Raw genomic sequence first — 21,755 nt, forward strand, 5'->3', positions numbered from 1 at the left:
TCCACACTTCCTCATATATTTAGATTATTATAATTTGCTTTAGGTTTATTTGTATTCATAGTTATGCCTTCTAAACTATAAAGTCCCTGAAGTCAGAGATCATATCTAATTTATTTTTATTTGTCCCTTTTCCTAGCATAGTTTATTTCTTACATAGTTAGAACAATAAGTTTTATAGTATCTTTTTAAAACACATTTTTCTACTTGTGAAATGGAATTCAGATGGCTAAATATATTGTGTCCACTAGTTTTCTATTATGTAAAGCACATTTTCCCTTTCAAAGAACTATTATTACTGTCCAATAAAAACCTACGAGTTGTTTTCCTTTAATAGATGAATACCTTCTATCAGAGACAGGTGGAATTACAAAATGAATAAGTAAAGGACCAAGAATAGAACTGGTGTGTCATTTTCTTAGGCCTCATGCTTTCTCTACCAAGTCAAAACATAGCCCTAAGGGTCAGAATGAGTAACTCTGGACTGTTTTGCATTTGCACTTGCAAACTATATGGTTACATAAATCTCTAATGTCCCTTCTAGATCCAAAATTCTATAATTAAACTACATTAGTATTTGTTAAAATGGTATTTTACAGAATAGTTTCTTTTCTGCAACATCAAGCTAATTGTGCAGAGCCAAATTATAAACAAACAGTCTAAATTGGGTTCAGATTTTGATATTTAAAAGAAATTACAACCTAAATCTACTCTTTGAATTATAGAGGGAGTCAGCTCATTTACATACCAAAGGATCTCACAAAGTCTTAGATTCATTGTGCCTTTGACAACTTGACTTCAGGCATAGAGATGGGGATGCTTTTGATGCTTGAAGAACAGCATAGAGAAAGAAAGGAACAGGTCTTTATGCATTACATATGTGCAGAGCATATTCTTTTAAAATCTCTTTGATGAGGAAGAATACAGGACTAGGAAGTTCATCTATTTCTGAATAAGTCTCACTTTTGGGGAAAATATGTTCACATGACACTGAAAGAAAGTATCTAGTTATATTCTACCTTGTGCTGTAGTGTCCAGGCTAATCCAATTACCAAGAGCAAGCAGATAAGGATGAGAATTGCTCTTTAACTCTTCATTGGTATCATTCTATTGTCATTGTTAGATCACTCTTCTTTGGGATATCAAATGTGAATTGTTTTTAATGATGGGAATCCACAAGTTAAAAATCACTGGATTGCTTCAAGACATAGTACCAAATGGAGCTTTCCACCTATTTGTTTTATTAAAATATGCTGCTGAATAAAATGCTTGTGTGTACTTTCATACAATGAATATGTCCCCAAAGAATTCTTGCTTTAGTCTGGAAAAGAAAAACAACAATTGGTGCATGCTACCTTTAAGCTCCAACTGAATAGTTTTGTAAGGCTGAAAAGTAAACTGGAAAATCATGCCTTCTCTTTTCAATTTGATATATTCAACCCAAAGGTCAATGGAAATGATTTTAAAAGTGCTTGGTTGTACTATTTTATACTTCTCTGATATTAAATATTGTTAACAGATTAAACATTAATGCAAACAACACTGAAGGCCCATAGTCTCCAAGGATCCTTAAGCCCTTAGTATAATGGCTGAATACCCTCTATTCATATAGCATTGTAAAATAGCATGATTTTTAAATTGCAATCACAATGATGAGTGAAAATAAATAGAAAAATTAAGAAGCATTTAAGCTGATAAGAAAAACATTTTCCATTTGTACCATTTGCTTAAATAAAAGCAAATACTGGGGGGGGTGATTATTTTTTAAAAATTAAAAAAAAAGAATGGATGCTTCCCAATGGAATATGGTCAGGCTTGGATTGTAAAAAACATACTTTAAAATGAATTAAATGTACTTTTTCTTTTTATTCACTAGGTATTATGCATCATGGACTAGGCATGAATTGCTCTCTCAGTTGGCAAAGAAATAAAGTCAGTTATCAACCAGGACAATTTTGAAAATAGTTTTTTTTTTTTTTTTAATCTATCAGGACACTAAGCTTTTTACCTACTTATCATTTTTCACCTAAGAAAATCAATTAAAAGAATTGTATTCACAGAATCAAAATTTCAAAGTTAAAGAAACTTAAAATAAAAGCTCCTTTTGAACATGAATGATTTATAGTTCTTTCTACCCTCACTCCTTTCTTCCTTCCTTTTTTCCTTGGTGCTAAATATAATGCATGGGACACAATAGATGCTTAGTCATTGATTGTGGATTGATTGACCAGTAGCCATCTCCTATTATTTGCACTAGAAAAAGATCCCCCAACTAGTTGTCATATAGTCATAAACTTCTGCATTATGGCAGTCATATAAAAAATTATCACCTCCTAAGTAAGCTTCATTAACATCAGCTTTATTTCCAAGACATAATTTAACATCTCCAACTTTAATCATAACTTTCTTATCTGACATTTCCCTCCACCTCATTTCTCTTACCACATGCAATCCCATTCCTGCCCTCTTAGTTATCTTCAATCAGTCAGTCATTCAATAAGTACTTAATATAAATTGGGTATTCTCTACTAAGCACAGCAGATATAAAGAAAGGCAAAAACACTTTCACTGCCTTCAGAGAGTTCACATTCTAACAGGAGTCTCAAAAAGTTATTCAAAAGGATTAAAAAGATATCTGTCTATCCAATGCTATAAAAATGTATGGTTTTTAACTTCAACTGTTTGCTTTTTGGAATTCATTTTTACTAAACCCTCATTGACTAGTTCAATTTAAAAATCATTATATATAGAATGCAAGCTCATTGAGAAAGGAACTGATTTGTTTTTGTCTTTGTATTGCTAATATATATCATAGTGCTTCCCAAATAGAAACAACTTAATAAATGAATGTCAAATCTAACCAAAGTACTTAATATTTGAATAAAGCTGTTTAACATGTTTCAGATATAAGTGGCTACTATGTTTTCAAACATTATCCTGGGTGATGGGAATAATGAGACAAGAAATTTACATTTTAATACTCTAATTTTTTTAGTATTTAAAAATGGAAGAAATGTTAAATATTAACTAGTCTGAACCACATCATTCCAGATTAGGAAATGGAAACCCAAAGGATTTAAATGCTTTCTGTGAATTCTCTCTCGTAAACAGTAAATGGAAAAGCTAACTTCAATATAACCCTAGAATTATTTTATAATTTTTTTCCTTCATAGATTCTTTTTCTTCTATATTTAAATATGTTCAATTTTTAAAAAATATCTTCTCTTAATCCATCAATATTTCAATATTTTCAATTGCCCATAACTTCATTTCAATAGCCTGCTTTCTCATTTAACTCAATATTTTCAAAACTGAACTTATCATTTCCCCTCCCCTCCCCCTCTACTAATAAAACTTATTTGCCTTGTTAGAAACTTAAGTGATATCTTTTTTTTTTTTTTTTTACTATTCTTCATAGCTTCTCTCTTTTATTCTTCACTCTTGCTGAATGAGTAGTTTACCTCTTTCCCCCCTTATTATGAAGTCCTAAATGATCTTTTATATCCCTTATTTTAATTTCTTATAATACTCAACAGTTTCTTTATACCCACCATGAATCTTTTTATTGTAATACCCTGTAGGTTCAATTCTATGAATTCTATGATTAATTCTAATATCTTGTAATTGAGAGACCACTGGTAACAGTTATATAATTATTTTTCAAATTCTTTCTAATAGTTCCTATTTGATCATCAAAAGTTATTTTCTCTATTCTTTTATCAATTCTGTAATGCAAAGTTATAATATATACATATTATACTTTGTCTTTGATAGCAACATTGGCCTACTACATGCCTCACTTTATGACTTTTACAAGTTTGGAAACTCTCCTTTTAGTTTTAAATCTTTAATAAATAGGAACTAATATATTTTGCTTCTCTAATATCTAGAAGGAATACAGCTGTATGGTTAAAGTGCCTAAAAAGCTATTTATAGATGGCTCTTAATGTCATAAACTTAGATGACTAAAATTGGTGGCTGTCCTAAAAATGAAGACAGAACTGGTATGTTTCAAAGAACAGCTCCAGTTATCATGGTAAATATCATAGGAGAACAGTAGACAGATGCTTCAGTCTCTCATCCCAGAATTTTCTGGAGTCTGGAACAATATGATCTTGATTATCACATCAGGAAGATTCAACATCAAGGTTATGGCAGAACAGGCTCCTTAGAAAGGTCCCTGTATACCTCTCTGTATGTATGCTTTTTAAAAGTAAACAAACAAAAAAAGTATACTTAAGTTTTAAAAAAAAAACTGTACTTAAGTTTTTATAAGTCAATCAAATCAGTCAGCAAACATTTATTAATTATATTATAGACAGTCTATTACAACTAAGTATTAATAGTTCAAAGACAAAAATAAAACATTTTTGCTTTTAATGGTTTACATTCTACTAAGGAAAGCAATAATCACACATGTAAGTATGTACAAGATAATTTTATTGGGGAAGCATAAGTATAAGGGTAGGTCAGGAAATTCTGTTTCCTGTAGAAGTATAATTTTTATCCTGTAGGTCCATTGAAATTCTAAGGTTATATTATTCTATGATTAATTTCAATATCTTATAATTGGGAAACCACTGGTATCAGTCATATAATCATTTTAAAAAATCTTTCTAATAATTATCATTTGATCATCAAAATTACTTGATCTTTGAAGGAAACTAGAAATTCTGGGGAGGGAAGGAAGAAGGTATTCTAAACATGAAAGTCATACCTATACAAAGTTATGAAAACAGAAGATGAAATGCTATGTATGATAAATAGCATTAAGACCAGTATGAAGTAAGAAGGGAACAGTTATATAAGTCTAGAAAAGTGAAAAGAAACCCAATTTTGAAGATCTTAAGGAAGTTTTGTTTTTGATCCTAAAGATAATAGAAAAGCACTGGAATTTATTGATCAGGAGAGTGACATAATCAGATTCATACTTTAGGAATATCACTTAGGTAGCTTTTTAGAGGATGAGTTAGAGAAAGAAGAGATTTGAACCAGTATTTTAGGGATTTAGAATTTAGAATTTAGAAATTAGGAATCCATTACAATAGGCCAAGTTATGGATGACTTAAGGTTATAGCCATTTGAGAGACATGCAAGAGACAGATTGAGAGATTCTGCACAGATAGATATTATATAACTTGACAACTTGTTGCATATCTTTGGGTGAAAGAAAGTGAAGAAATGAATGATAGCTTTGAGGCTGCAAACATTTTATAACTGACAGAATAGGAGTTTTCTTGACAAATTTAGGGAAGCTCAAAGGTGTGGTGGGTTTAGGAGGGAAGGACATGATAATTGGTGTTATTTTTTGGTTTGGTTTGGTTTGGTTTTTGACCATCTCAAGTTTGAAATGCTGATGGAATAAAAGTTTAGTGTATTTGTTCATTGCATATTTGGTTATGTGGAACTGGAGTTTGAGAGAGAAAGAAAGACTAGATTTATTAATTAGGCAGTCATCTGTACAGAGATGGTATATGAAGAAAGACAGATGGAGGGAATTGGGGGAAAGGGCTTTGGGAAATAGGTTTAGTTAAATGCAGATATTACTGGCATCAGTGTTTGATATAGCTTTGTTTGAATAGCTTTTCACAAAGACAATGGGCAAGATTCTTGATCTTTCTGGGTTTCAGAAATAAAGGTGAGGGTTGAGGGGACAGGAATAGTAGACTAGATCATCTCTGAGACATCTTCTTAGTCTAAAATTCCATGATCCTTTTCCTTGATATGTAACAAATAAAGGAGAAGGCCATTTGATAAAGAGTTTAGTTCCAGCAAAGTATGACACATTGTTTAAGTTGATTAGATATGTCCAAAAACTATGGCAAAGAGTGATAGAATACATAGCTTAATAGTTGGAGAGGGCACCTTGAACACCCTTAGGGATTAACTCCAGCACCTATCTGCAGGGGCAAGCTTTCTTTAGCTGACAGCTTGAATGGCATTTGACTATCACTGAAATGAAAGACATAAAAGGAGAGAAAAAAAGACTGGAAATGATGATGCAGAGGTTTTGAGATCCTATGAAGCTTAAGTAGCCAGGGAACAGACAACATTCTTAGTTCTGGTTGAGGGGCATTTAAAAAAATTTGGATTATAAGTTTTGGTTACTATATTTTCTTTATACAAAAAATGAAGGTATTTTACCTAGTCCTCTTTAAAAAATTATACTAGGGGATAGTGGGAATTAGCATTTTTGCATGTAACCAAGATTTCATTTGCAGAAGGCTTTATTAAACAAATGAAAAAATCTACTGATCCTACTCCAAGTACAAGTAAGGAATGGTTTATTTTAGTCTCGTGTTATTATAATTCTGCTGAAGGTCAACACTATTTAGAAGTAGAGAACTAAGAATATGTGTGTCTCTAAATACTGTGCATAGAACTGAAGTTGTGGTTATCATAGAGATCCTTTCCTCAGAATACAACAAATAGAATAAGAGTGGTACATCAGTCAATAAGCATTTATCCAACACTTCCAAAATTGAAGTTCCATAACTGCAGGTTAGAAAATCTGGGTTCAGATCTCCTTTTACATGCTTACTAGCTTTCTGACAACATGAGTTACTTAAACTTTCTGAATCTCTTCATATATAAAACATGAATAATAATGTTTGGAGTACCTAAAACATGGTTTTATATGTCTAAAATGAAATTATATATGTAAAAGGTTTTGCAAATGTTATAGCACTATATAAATGCCTGTCCTTGTTGATGTTGTCCAAACAACAGAAAAACAAAATGATAAGAAAAAAAAAACTTATTCACATTAAAACTTCAGATTCTAGATTGCAGGTTGAATAAGATTAAATTTTGGTATCTACTAAGTCACAGGGCATATAATATTTTGAAAATCTAAATGAATATTTCTTGGAATCTCATGACAATTTCTAGTTACAAGCTTGCAAAAAAAAATTTAGGAACTGAAAATTTGACCCTGGCCTAATAACCTCAGAAAGAACCAAGACCATAAACCTCCTATTCCATCACCTCCTGTGGCCAGCAGTCCAATTTGGAAACTGTTGAGCAGTAAGTACCACCTGTTTCATTTTCTTGTAACTGCCAGAAGCAAATTCTAGATAAATTAGGTCTAAACTCTGAAATTGAAAAGCTGTATTAAATGTGCACTCATTTTTCTTAAGAATAGAGGTAAGTGCTTTGCTTCAGCAAATGATGACAGAACATTTATTTAGAGATGAGCTAATCTAACCAAATTATTGTCATTCATTATACAGAAAAAATATTTTTGAATGATAAGACAAATAGCATAATACTGTGAATGGAAGGTTGGCTCTAGAGTCATGAAGACTTGAGTTCAAGACCTGATTCTGATGCATGCTAGATATAAATCTGTAAGGTACAGTAGAGTTGTCCATCTGCAATAATGGAGAGCATGTCTCAATTCTGGGAGTGATAAAGTTAAAGTTCAAATCATTCCCCTCTTCATTTCCCCCTCAAAAAAGTAAAATGTGGCAAATTTGAACTGCATATTCCTTTTTAGAGTGCCTAATGAAATAGAAAATAAATTACTTTCTTCAGTAAAATATGTTATTTTAGAAAATGTAATCATCATTAGGAAAAAAAAAACATATGTGTGAAAGATAGCAATAGCAGAGAATTTGGATTTTTGGAAAGTAAACTATCTTTCTCTCTGTGTATCTTTCTGTCTCTGACTTTCTGTCTTTCTGTCTCTATGTGTCTTTGTCTCTGTCTTGATTGTCTATCCCTTTCTGTGTGGATATGTTTCTCTGTCTCTCCTCTCTCTGTGTCTCTGTCTCTCTGTGTCTGTCTCTTTACTGTCTCTGTCTGTCTCCGTTTCTGTTTCTGTCTCTCTCTCTCTCTCATTTTTCTAAAGTAATTTTGTTTTACTAAAAAAATCTCTGAATGTTCAACAGAGATACAAGAAATAACAAGACTATTTTAGATTAAGCATATTTTCATGTTTGTACGACTACATAGACAAGATATTCCAAAAGACTTGGAATAGTTTTAAACTATTAATGTTTAAAACTGCAAGAAGACTTTTTAGGCTTATATACATATATACATGTATGAATATAGATATAGGTTCTATAATAAAGAGGAGAAAGTACTAATCTCATTAGCTCTTCTCTGTGTATGCACACACACACACACACACACACACACACACATATATGTTTAAAAACAAGATATTTTAAAGGATAAGTATTAAACCTAATGATTTAAGTTTAGCACAAACTCCACCTACTGTCATGGAAGATTCACAGTCATCTGCTCTCATATTACAGCTCCATAGCTATTTATAGAATTTGGGGGCAACAAATTTTTTAACTAGTAGGCCCACTGGCCAACCCTTAACAGTCTCCCCACCAAAGCAAACACATATAGAACCCTTCCCATCCCACCCCCACAACAAACACTCCTGAGCCTCTAGCCCCGGCCACAATCACAGACAACATACACTACTCTGTGTACCCCATTCCGAAAATGGCAGGGGCCTCCATATGTTGGACATCAATTCAGTGCACCTGTCAAATTCAAGATTTCCCTACAGTTGTGTTAGAAAATGGTTACAGTACCTTCTGCTGTGATTTCAGTCATGGTGGCAGGGGTGAGTGTTAGTCAATTTAAGAAGGTGCTGTTAAGATGGTAGTCTGGAGAATGCTTCAGGGTCCTGGAGCTGGCCCAGCCAGAGGGTACACTGTTCACTTGTGGGGAGCCCCTGTTTTTTCCTTGCTGTTCTAGCTGCTTCTTGGGGCTTCGCTGAACTTTGGGTATCTTCTGCACAGTTCTCCCCCCGGAAACAACCTGAGCCCTCTTCCAGGCGGCGACTTCAACTCATGCAAAAAGTATCAGCTTCGAACAAAAATAGCCCTGCCTGCCTCCCTCGGACTCTTCAGCAGATCTTTTTTGGCACTGCTGAGACCCCCCCACACACACATACACACACGCACGAGCACACACACTAGCTCTCCAGTGCCAAAGGGGGACAACAAAGCTGAGAAAGAGAAAGATCACATACAGATGCACACGTGCTCATACACAGGCAAAATAACTAGGAAGAAGCAGTCATACCCCCACAGCAATCCCAAGATAATTACAGATCTTTGGGGTCTGTGACATAGAAAACAAAATGTGTTTGAGAGTAACCTTATCCACAGGAGCTCAGGTTTATTCTTAGTGCACTCAATGCTGAGTACATTCTTCCTTTCCTTATTTGGGCTGGGGAGGGTCCCTTGCTGTCTACCAGAGCCAAAGGGGAGGACAGAGTTAGGTAATTCTCTCCAATTTGAGTCCCTGTCTGTCCCAGCTCTCCTTGGTGACTTTACTCATTTATGTAAGGTCACATTTGCTCAGTACAGTTACTAAAACCTGTAGCTTTCTCCTCAAGTTAATAGTTTCACATGGGAGTTGTGGCTGTTAAATGTGGAAAGAAAATAATAATAATAACCCACACCTTTTGGATTTACTGGACAATATTAAGTGGATCCATGCATTCTAAGTATTTACATACAAAAAATAAATAAATGAAAATACTTGCAGAAAACTTAAATCACTTGCAACCATCTTGGCAGAAGGAAGGTGAAAAGAAGGCTATGTTTACATGTAATTCTCAAATTTCACTTTATATAGTAATTTCAAATTTCTTCTCTTTAACCCTCCTCTTCCAAGATGATCAGGGCTGTGAATAATTAGCCAAATTAACTGATTAAATTTCACCTTCCCACCAAGGTTAAGGTGATAATGAGCAGAGAAATGTTCTAATGATTGAGAGTACCCATATATGATTTTCATCCTCTTAATAAAACGAATTTTAAGTTAGCTAACCTTTTTATCTTCAACTTGTTGACTTTTATTCCTTTTTTTTTTTTCTAAAATGTGCATACTTTCTAGCTGTGATCTAGTCTCTATATTATGGAAACCTCCAGTGGGATTCACATTCTTATTACTTGCAGATAATAGTGAGTGTCACCATTTGGCTCACCAGTCAGAGCATTATGAAGAAAAATGCAAGCCAGGAGGATTAAAATGGTCAGTCTTTGATATTAGAATAATTAGTCCCTTCCCACTTTATGTTCCCAAGGCCCTTTTCATTCAATTCTACTCAAGCATTTTTAATTTTAGAATGAAATAGGACTTAATATTTAAATTCATCACATATTTAAAAGCTTGTCAATATAGTCGCTCATTTAAGCAAGTGAAAATAGGGAAGAGAGTCAATTCTTCTCAGACCTGAGAATCACATGATACTGATTTAGGGCTGGAAGTCTTCTTAGAGGGTAAGAGAAGAAATAAGCATTTATGTAGTATGTACTAATGTCTAAACTAGTTCTCTGAAGAGCCTCAGGATCAGTCAGACTCAGGATCAGTCAAAGTCCTTGGTCTTTAGGAGGAGAAGTGAAGGGGGAAGGCAAACTGCCACATGGCTCTTCAAAGATGGAACCTGGACTCTGGAGTCTGGAGCCTTGAACCTTTCCTCCTGAGCATGCTGCTGGTAGAGAGACTCTGACCCTCTTTTTCAGCTCTCCAATCCTTCCCACCGGATTACCTCATCACAACACATTCAGCAAGCCCCAATAGTAAGGAGAACCATCACATCACCATATCATCTAAGTAGATGTTTATAGAACTATTATCTCACATTGAGTAGGTATTTATCCTTAAGCACTCTGCTGTCTTAGATTCAAGTACACCTTTTCAGAATTCCAGTTCTCTAGATTCTTTGTGCCAGGCCCTATGATACATACTTTACAAATATTACCATAAAAGCCATTGAATTCTACCTCCTCATTTGCTAGAAGAGGAAACTGAAGCTAAATGAGAAATGACTTTCCTTCCTGAGGACAAACATCTATTAAGTGTTTGAAACAGGATTGTAACATAGATCTTTGATTTAAGTCCAGCCTTATGTACTGTATCACCTACCTGCCTTAACTTGCTAGTCAAAACTAATGCCAAATTTTCCCTATGCACCAAGCATCACCACCTCCACCTCTTAAAGAAAATAACCTCATGTTATTTTTAATTTTAAATTTAATCTAGAGCACTAATAAACTTTTAAGTCCTACATCTGGGGAATATTTGAAGAGTGACCTCTATAAAACAGAAAAATTAATCATTTTTAATCAATTAATAATTATTCATTAGACACTTACTATGAACATAGAATTATGGTTGTCTCTGGGGATATAAAGGTACAAACCAAATAGCCTTGGATATTATATTGTATCATTAGTAGAAGGGACTTCCATTTGGTACCACCAAAGAATAATGTCGACATGTTGCTTTGTTAGTTTTCCTCTTCTCAAACTCATTCATAAGGTATTGTGAGAAAAGAAAGATAAAGGAAAAAAAAATTATTGCTGCTCTTTTGTTGTTTCAATTGTGTTTGCTATTCATGACCTCATTTGAGGTTTTCTTTGTAGATACTGGAAAGGCTTGCCATTTCATTCTTCAAACAAGAAAAATTTAGTTGGTTTAAAAAAGAAAGAAAACCAACTAGACACTGGATTTAAACATTATTTTCTTAGTCCCCTTGCAAAATAGCTTATGAATATGTTTCTTTCCTTGAGAATATAATGGACTTCTCATTTTGAAAAGGGTATGAGAACCCTTTTAAGGTTTTGGCAAATTATAATTTTGATGCTAAATTAGGTCACTTGATATCTTTAAAAAACAAAAAAGCTGATTGTCTTTTCTGTGAAAGTATCCATCAGTCAGCAAGCAAGCATTTATTAAGCATATCAGTAAATGTGCATAATGTTTTTGTCCTGGAAACTCAAATAATGTATATATGATCCCATGGAATAAACTGCTTAGTTTTGAGATACTCATTAACTCTTAAACCTTTATGATCCATATCTGAGTTGTCTTAAGTACCAGTGTTTTGAGGTCATTAAGCAGAGACTAGATAGTATTTTATCTTTTATATGTATGTGTGTGGTCTTTTCCAACTCTGAACTTTTAGTAATTTTAAAATAGTGTCCTGGAAGACTTAAATAAGAAGGAGTCAGGAGATCTGATTTCATTTCATAGCTCTTCAGCATTATTAGGTGTGTGATCATAGACAAGCCATTTTCTTCTCGGAAGGATGCTTCTTCATCTGTAAACTAGGAATGATAATATTTATGTTACCTCTTTCAAAGAATGCCTGTGAAGTATGCCTTTTAAAATACCATGTAATTGAGAATCATTATTCAATCTAAAAGGTGAACAATATCTTTTCAATCAATTCACTCATTTTTCCAATCAATCCACTAAACAGCATTTATTATCCCTCTACCATGTGTGGAAACATGCTAGTTACCAGAAAAAGAAAAGAAAGAAAAGAAAGAAGGAAGATACAGAAAAAGGAAATAAAGAAAAAGAAAGAAAGAGAAAGAAAGAAAGAAAGAAAGAAAGAAAGAAAGAAAGAAGAAAGAAAGAAAAGAAAAGAAAGAAAAAGAGACAGAAAAAAAGAAAAAGAGAGAAGAAAGAGAAAGAGAAAGGAAAGAAGTAAGGAAGAAAGGAAGGAAAGAAGGAAGGAAGGAAAGAAAGAAGGAAGAAAGGAAGGAAAGAAGAAAGGAAGGAAAGAAGGAAGGAAGAAAGGAAGGAAAGAAGGATGGAAGGAAGGAAGGAAAGAAGGAAGGAAGGAAGGAAGGAAGGAAAGAAGGGAGAGAAGTCACTTACTTTGTGGAAATTATGGAGATACAAAAGAAAAGAGATGAAAAAAAAGACAGTTCCTGTTCACAAAGCTCACATTCTAATGGGCATCCTTATCTTTGGAAAGCTTCAGTTTCAAATCAAATGTAAGAGCTCCATGATACTTAGGGTGCGATGAAAATTAGTACCAACAAAGATATCTTTGCTTTTTCAAAATGCAAAATGCATGAAATAAAGAAATTCTATGATTGACCTTTGTCTTCATGGGTCTAAAACTGAATTTATGTCTATAACATCTTATTTAATGGTTTAAATAATGTCATTTTTTTTGATTCGATTATATCTCCAATTCAACTTTTATTAATAATTTACTTTGTTCAAATTATTAGACTAGAGATTGGAGGGAATAGACATAAACATAAATAAGCCATAACCCATACCTTCAAGAATCTTAAAGTCCAGTAGGGGTCATAAAACATGTATACAGATCAACTCAATGCAAATTAAAATATGCATAATACAACAAAAATTTCCTTTGGGAGTACTTTGAGAATAGCTCCTGAGGAAAGAATCATCTCCAACTGGAGAAATCAGAGAAGTGTTTAAAAAGAGAGGAAGATCATAAATACTGGTTTATAACTAGTTTCACTATTGAATTGCCTTAGTATAAAACTTTTATTGAGAGTGAATTCTGCTTCCTATCCAATTTGCCTTTCATCCTTTGTCATTCCAAAAGAAGCAGTGAAGAGATTCCCCAGTTATTCTAGTTTTTTAAAATTAATATATTTTATTTTTCCCCAACTTTTGGCAATTTTGGAAGATTTGGAAATCCAATTTTTTCCCCTCTCTCCCTTCATCTTTCTCTTCCTCTCCCCTCTTCCTAAAATGGTAGACAATTTGATATAGAATATCCATCTGCTATCATGTACATTTTTAAATCAGTCATAGTTGAGAAAAAAGAAACAGATCAAAAAGAAAAAAAACACAAAAAAAGAATAAAGTGAAAAAATGTGTTTCCATTTGCATTCAGAGTCCATCCCGGTTCTTATCTAGATGTAGATAACATTTTCTTTCATTAGTCCTTTGTACTTGCCTTGGATCACTATGTTGCTGAGAAAAGCTAAGTTGCTCATGAAGTAATTGATCATCACACACTGCTGTGTACATTTCCCTGGTTTTGCTCTTTGCACTTTGCATCAGTTCATACAAGTCTTTCCAGTTTTTTCTGAACTCTACCTTCATAATTTCTTATTGCACAATAGTATTCCATTACATTCATATGCCACAGTTGGTCATTCCCCAAATGATGAGCACCCCTCAATTTCCAATTCTTTGCCATCATAACATGAGCTGCTATAAATATTTTTGCATATGTATAAGGTCCCTTCCCATGTTAAATGATCTTTTTGGGATATAGACATAAAATTGTCATAACATGTATATATCATGAATAGTAGATTTACTTAGAGTTCTAAAATGTCCCTAAACTTCCATCCTTTTTTATCAAACTTTTTTACACTAATTTCCTTGACAGGAAATGGCATATTCTAGCATAACAGAACTGTTTTCCAATCTCCTAGCATCCTTCTATCAGGGAATTTTCATTCAAAGTATTTCTTATACTTGGAATATCTTCCCCTTTCTTCATATATCCTTTAAAAATCGTATGTGCTATGTGTGATGTAGCTAATAGAGAACTGAATTAAGTGTCAGAAAGACCTGATTTAAGTTCCTTTTCTGACACATCATCACTATGTGATCACAGGCAAGTCACTTAAACTCTACATGCTAATGATAATTTTATAAGAATTTAAGTTGCAGGGAACATAATGATCTCCATCAAGTAGAGGCAATTTCCTTATCTAGGTTTTGTTTTTGATTAATGAAATCAAAACTCTTGCTCCTCTCCACATATGCCAGCCCATACTTATATCTACACCTATACATATATGATTTCACATACACATAAGCATGCATTTTTTATAAAACTAACTGCAGAATAAAAAATCTTAGTTTTAAGTAGTGGCCTCAGGGAATAGGAATGAAAATAATTGAATATAGCAAAGAATGTAGTGAAATACAGCATAATGATAAACAGATTACGAATAAATCTGAGTAATTTCCAAATATGTTTGGATAAGCTACCTTGTCTGAATTCTAAAAGGAGATTTGGCACAATCTTGATGTTCTGATTTTAAAGTCCACTTGATTTTTTTTTTAATTTTGTTAGTATCATTTTGAGTTTTTTTTTTTCCTCAAGCAGAAGAAAAAGATGAGAAGCCAAATAGAATGATTTCAAAAAGACTGAGAGAGTCACCACTTAAGAACCTTCTCTAATCAAGAGCCAACAAAATGTGACATTGGGAAAGGCATCTCAGTTGAAGCAGCTTACTGAAGGGAATCTAAGGATTATAATTGTACATTTAGTCTTGTAGGCTATTTAAAACTGAGAATAAGCAATATTCATTTGGGCAAAGTAACTAGGAAAAAGAAGTGTTATTTCATTTAATCATTGTAGCTAACAAATATAAAAGAAAATCTTGTTTCCTTTCAAAAAGTCAAAAAAGCATTTAAGGACATGCTTTGTAATATTTATATGCACTTCACTCTGAAACCATACTTATATTTTACAATTACTTTGTCTAAATTAATATTGTATAACCCCAATTTTTCTTGGTTTGCCAGGCTAAATGTATAACATCTATCATCCATGTATTTCCCCTTAGCATATCTTTATTTCAAATGCTATTTTCAATATCTAATTGTGTTGGCTATTAATTAACATAAAATTTACCCTTATATTACCTGCAAGCTTCTAAATGTAGTGTTTAAATTACTCTAGCATAAGAAAAACCCAGCTCAATTGACCAATTTAATTTATCATTATATCTTATCTCAGGTATAGCTTACTTTTCTAATCCTTAATTTAAAAAAAATCTATTTAGTGAAAGAAACTAATAACTCCAAAAGGCCTATGCTCATTTCTGTAATCAAGTATATGACCCTCCCAAAATTTTAGTTCACTGTCTAATCTTTAGAAACTGCATAATTCAAACTTGTTTCAAATGACAGAAGGCATTCCATTGCAATTAAAAACTCTCCTCTCCCTAACACTGACACATAAATAGCTTAGTGTCCAATATCAGTCATCTTTCTTCATGGGTATTTGACACTGTCAAAAAAAGTCTTTCAGAAAATTGTCTGCGTCAATCTAATCTTCAGTTAAAGAAGGTGCTAAATGTTCTTTCCTCTCTCTAAGGTCTTCAGTGTAGGGTTTTGGAATCTGGCTTCTGTTATTATCTTGCCTTCTTTATCTAGGCCTATAATTTCTTGGACCTTAATCTAAACTTTGAAAGTCTTAATGGTTTCAATGGTTATGTCTATTTAATCAATCGATACTCACTTTTTAAAACTCTTTATGTGCCAGGTAGTGACTGTATTAAAGCATTAGAGATTTTAAAAAAAGGAAAAAGTTATTGTCCTCAAGTTCAGAGTATTAATGAGCAGGGTAACAAGCAAACAAATATGTACAAACTTGCTGTGTATAAGAAAGATAGGAAATAAATAAAAGAGGCAAGGTTCTAGAATCAAGAGGAATTGGGAAATTAATTTTTGGTAGAAGATGAGATTTTAGTTGAGAATTGAAGCAAACCAAGATAGCTAGGAGGCAGAGATGAGAGGGGAAAAGGGCATTCCATGCATTAGGGACAGTCAGAGAAATTGGCTGGAACCTAGTAGTGGCTAGTTTTACTACTCCCCAAGGCAGGGGTCCTCAAACTAACTGTCCGCGGGCCAGATGCAGCAGCTAAACCCTCTCACCCAGGGCTATGAAGTTTTTTTATTTAAAGGCCCACAAAACAAAGTTTTTGTTTTTACTATAGTCGGGCCCTCCAACAGTCTGAGGGACAGTGAACTGGCTCCCTATTTAAAAAGTTTGAGGACCCCATATGCTTTTTACATTTGTATGTGTTTTTCTTTTCTTTTCTTTTCTTTTTTCTTTTTTTTTTTTTTTTTTTGTCTTTATTGTTGTTTGGAATACTGTGCATCTTGGTGGCAATTTATGGTTTGGGTTTTGTTTCTCTTCTTTATAAAGTGCAATATACCAATTGAAAAGATCTAAAATGAACAAGTTATGGGAGGTCATTTTTCTCTTGCAAAGCAGATACTCCTTCAGACTCCTTTTTTTTTTTTTTTTTTTTCATTGCTTACCAAGCTGCCTTCTATATTTATGACATTTTGCATCAGTAACTGCACAATCTGTTGAAGCTGGTTTAGTGTTCCTGATTGCTGATTAGAATCATTAACTTCTTCTTGAGGATCCCCAACAATAAGGAAGTCATTTTATATTTCTTACATTTCTAGTCCCCTACTCTTTCCAGCCTTTAATATTTAGGATTTGGATTAAACTTAACTCTTTATCCTGGCACCTTAAATAGCTTACAAAACAACAACAACAAACTTTACCATGAAGGATCAAAAAAGTCAAAAAGAAAGAATGAAATCCCTTTTAGGAAATGACTGTGTATATATAGGTGGTTGCACTTTCTACAAACAATTTAAGGGTGTACAGAACAACAACAGCCAGAAGTCTGTACACAGTGTAGTGGTTAGAAAGATGCCCTGTGAACAAGAAAGACCTGGATTCAAGTTTTTCCTCTGATTGCCTATATGCCCCTGAGCAAAGAATTAATCTACTTTTAATAGTAGCTTTCTTAGGCTGGGGAGGGAAAAGAAAATAAAGTAAAAAAGAGAACAAGAGAAAACCTACAAGCAAACAAAGACAAGCTAGATGGTAAACAATGTGAAGTATTTATTATGTAGGCTTTCTTAAAATGGAAATGTGTTGCTTCATATTGAATCTTTCCTTATGTTCTACTGTATATATGGCAATTTTTTCCTCTTTTTATTTTATAATTAAGTTTCAAATAATTTTAATACTTAAAATACAAATTAATCTTTTGCCCATATATAAGTAAACATTTCAACCTTAGTGATCCCTTATAATCCATTATTAATGATTATATTTCTCCTAAATGTTATACATTGAAGTCTCCCTTAAGCTCTGCTATTTTTTCATAAATACCTGAAAGTCTCTCAGTTTATTAAAACTCTTTTTTTTCCCTTCAAGAATCTACTTTACTTTGCTGGGTAAATTACCATTGTTCATAACCTCAGCTCTTTTCCACTGCAGAAGATGGTATTCCAAGACTTTTGGACCTTCAACATAGTAGATGCTAGGTTTTGTGTAATAGTTATTGTAGCTCCACAATATTTAATTTTTTTTTGTTCCTTCCAATATTTTTTCCTTAACCTGGGAGCACTGAAACTTGATGATGATATTCCTATAACTTTTCCTTCTGGGATCTCTTTCAGGTAGTAATCAGTGTTTTTTTTTTTGTTATTGTTTTGTTTTGTTTTTTCTATTTCTTCTTTGCCCTCTTATTCTAGAACATCAGGGGTAATTTTTCTTGATAATTTCTTATAATATTATGTCAAGATTATTTTTAATCATAATATTCAAGAAATCCAACTATTCTTATATTGTTTCTCCTCAATCTGTTCTCCACATTAGCTGGTTTTCTGATGAGATGTTTCACATTCTTTTCTTTTTTTCATTCTTTTGATTTTGCTTTATTATTTCTCTGCGTTTTAGAACATCACTAACTTACCTTTGCCCAGTTCTAGTTTTCAAGGCATTATTTTCTTCCTTATGATTCTTTATTTCAAATTGGTTGACTTTATTTTCATAATTTTCTTGATTTTCTTGGATTGTTCTTATTTTCTTCTAATTTCTCTTTAATGTTCCTTATGTGCTTTTTAAAGTACTTTTTGTTTTATAAGAAATTGTTTTGTAATTAGGAGCATTTTATAGTTCTCCTTGAAAGAGTAGTGTTAACTGATGAGAAGTGAAATGAGCAGAACCAGGAGATTATTGTATATAGCGATATCACTATTATACAACAATCAATTCTGATGAATGTGAGTCTTTCCAATAATGAGATGATTGATGCCAGTTCCAATGATCTTGTGATAAAGAGAGCCATCCCTCATTCCCCCCCCCAGAGAGGACTGTGGGAACTGAATGTGGATCACAACATAACATTCTCACTCTTTTTGATGTTGTTCACTTGCATTTTGTTTTCTTACTCATTTTCTTTCCTTTTTTTATCTGATTTTTCTTGTGCAACAAGAGAATTGTATAAATATGTTTACACATATTGGATTTAACATATATTTTAACATATATAACATATTGGATTGCTTGCCATCTAAGGGAGGGGGTGGGGGGAAGGAGAGGAAAAACTGAAAACACAAGGCTATGCAAGGATCAATGTTGAAAAATTACCCATGCATATGTTTTGAAAATAAAAAGTTTTTAAAAAACAAGAGTTGTTTTTTTTTTAACTCTATTATCTTCCTCTGAGCATGAACCCAGATCTTTTCTATGCAGAAAGTAGCTAGCTATTTTTGCATTCTCTCTCCTTTGCTTGTTCATTTTAACTTTTTAAATTTGTTTTATTTTATTTTTAGCAGCTATTCGTGTGATCAAATTCTAGTCCTGAGATATGGGGAATAAAACCCCTAACCTTAAGTCCTTTGCATTGTTATTTTCTGAGTTGTTTCGTGAGGTTAAACCTTTAGTCATTCCTAAGGCACAGATAGAGCCCCAACCCAGACTGTGCCACAAATATTCTTGCTTCCTACAGGTGATTGCAAACTAGAGGTGTCCTCTCTACCCTGAAACTAAATTGGGACTCTGCTTTCCTGTAAGTACCCACAGTCAACAGGGTCTCTGTCCTTCATTACTGCACTCACCAGGGTGTGTAATAGTTTTTTCTTCCTGCAGGCACAGCCTAGGATTCATTTGGTCATCACAGGAATGTTTAGCTTCTCTCAACAGTGGAAGGTTCTCCACTTTTCTATTCAAATCCCAACACTTTCTGTGAGCTGAAAGTTTCTAAGGCTGAAGCTCCCTCCCAACCCCAGTTGCCCCCAGGGTTTGTTGTTTGTTGATTCTTCAGAGTGGGGGTGTTTGCACTTTACTCAGGCTTAACTTCTGCATCAAGAGGTCCAGTCTTTCCTGGAGTCTTCTTGGGTTATCTTGGGAGAACAGTTACTTCACCCTAACTTTTATATATTTCTTTTGTTCTACATTCCCTCTGAAGCAATAATCTTTTTCTATGAGGGAAATTTGGAAAGCTAAAATTTTTGTGACCTACTCTGCCATCTTTTCAGAATCCTCTGTTAACCTACCTATCAAATAGGTATCTAAAAAAATAACCTATTTTATTGGTTCAGTCACATACAACTCTTTGTAACTTTATTTGAGGTTTTCTTGGCAAAGATACTGGGGTAGTTCAAATTTTCTTCTCTGGTTCATTTTATAGATGAGCAAGCTGAGTCAGTCTTAACTAATTTACTCAGGGTCTAGCTAGTAAGTGCTTGAGGCCAGATTACTTTAGTGTACATAACCACTTTAGATAAAGGGACTGGAATGTATATTGCAATGTGTTGTCACCACAAGTATTGAAAATTTAGAGCTACATTTATTTTTTATCTTAACCTGTTATTTCTTGATTAAGAGATTTCTGGGGAGGGAGGTTATATCAATATGGTTCTACAATTTAATAGTCTTGATGAGCTGATTGAAGTACTGAAGGATTAGGTGATATGCTCAAATAATGCCATTTGGGATTTTCATGGTGAAGATACTGGAGTGGCTCATTTTACAGATGAAGAAACTGAGGCAAACAGGGTTATATTATTTGCCTAGGTTTACATGGCTAGTAAATGTCAAAGGATAGATTTGAACTCAGAAAGATGACTTTTCTTGATGCCTGGCCTAGCATTCTATCCACTCCAATACCTAGCTGTCCTAAAACAGTTTGTATAAGCATCTAAATACTTGAACTCTTGCTACTCTTATTCCAATATCAGCTCTCTATTCACATTTTTTTGCTAAGTATAAATGTTAAATGTCATCTTATCACAAAAAATCTGTTTTCAGAAATGTTTTGTATTCATTATTAATTTGAAGTGATTATCTTCCATTTGCTACATTGGAAGAAAGATGATTACTAATGATGTTACAATCCTCTCAGGCTGAGTTTTGAATTGATGTCCTTTAAATATCTTTTAAATAAAACAAAGTAATACCAAACATTTTCCTTTAACCAAATAAAAGTGCTCTATCCCTCCCCCACTTTTTCTTTCTGCTTATTCTTTTATTTGGCCAGAGCTGTTTTCTATTTCGTACATTCCCCAGCTGTTTGAACATAGCTCCCAGAAAATCAGTCCAACTAGGACTTGCATTAGAAATAGAAGAACTTGTTTTGTCAACTGATGCATCCCACACAAATCATGGACTCTATGTTTAGAACAGGACTGGGAAACAATGAATGTTACCTGAGTGCAAAGAATAAATCTGAACCCCTGAAAGACACTTACAGAGTAAACAGCTTCTCTGCCTCATGTGGAGGTGGAATAAATGCTGTGTTGGGAGGTTTGCTGCCTGAAAAGGGCCCTGTCCTAAAATAGCTCCTCCATTAGACGGCCTGGAGTGCAAACCCTTAGAGAATCATTCTTTAAGTGACAGTATTGTCTCCATAAAATCCTTATTAAAAATATGAGCATCTCCTCATCAATAATACCTATATCAGGAGAGAGTAGGAAAGCTCAAGGCCTGGCACATTGTAGGAGTATAATTGATTGAAAGAAAGTTAGAGGAGGTTACAGAAGGTGAATTGACTTTCATGTCCAATTTTGTCAAACCTTATCTCTACAAATAAGTCCAAAACATAGTTTTAGATGTTGACCATCTACACCAATTCCCATATTTTTTAGATAAGAAAATTAAATGCTTAATAAGTGTCAGTCAGAAAATGAATATAGTATATAACTTACATTGTTTACCATCTTAGTGAAGTCAAGAAGACCTGAGTTCAAATCCAGCTTCAGACATTTAATACATCCTAGTTGTATGACTCTGGACAAGTCATTTAATCCCAATTGCCTGGATAAAAAAATAAAAAAAAATTAAAATGAATGTTAAAATTTTTTTGCATATAATTGGAAAAAATAACATACTATTTTAAAAAACTAAGAATTTGAATACAGGACTTTTCATTTAGTCCTTC

The 21,755-nt window shown here is 33.4% G+C and overlaps 1 protein-coding gene across 24 annotated transcripts in view; it reads right to left on the bottom strand.

Annotated features, from left to right (window-relative positions):
* The window catches only part of TRDN (triadin), a 517,197-nt gene extending 508,148 nt beyond the window's left edge, over positions 1–9,049 (bottom strand). For 8 of the 24 annotated variants that reach the window (XM_051997652.1, XM_051997653.1, XM_051997662.1 and 5 more), the window contains exon 1: positions 8,556–9,040. In XM_051997652.1, the coding sequence (XP_051853612.1) occupies positions 8,556–8,577 (22 nt within the window). In that variant the 5' untranslated portion in view covers positions 8,578–9,040. Of the gene's footprint in view, positions 1–8,555 lie in introns of all 24 variants that reach the window. The other 16 variants (XM_051997671.1, XM_051997670.1, XM_051997661.1 and 13 more) reach the window with 8 other exon arrangements.
* Between the last annotated feature and the right edge of the window lie 12,706 nt (positions 9,050–21,755).

The sequence above is a fragment of the Antechinus flavipes genome, chromosome 4 (assembly GCF_016432865.1).
Source record: "Antechinus flavipes isolate AdamAnt ecotype Samford, QLD, Australia chromosome 4, AdamAnt_v2, whole genome shotgun sequence".
Taxonomy (NCBI): Eukaryota; Metazoa; Chordata; class Mammalia; order Dasyuromorphia; family Dasyuridae; genus Antechinus; species Antechinus flavipes.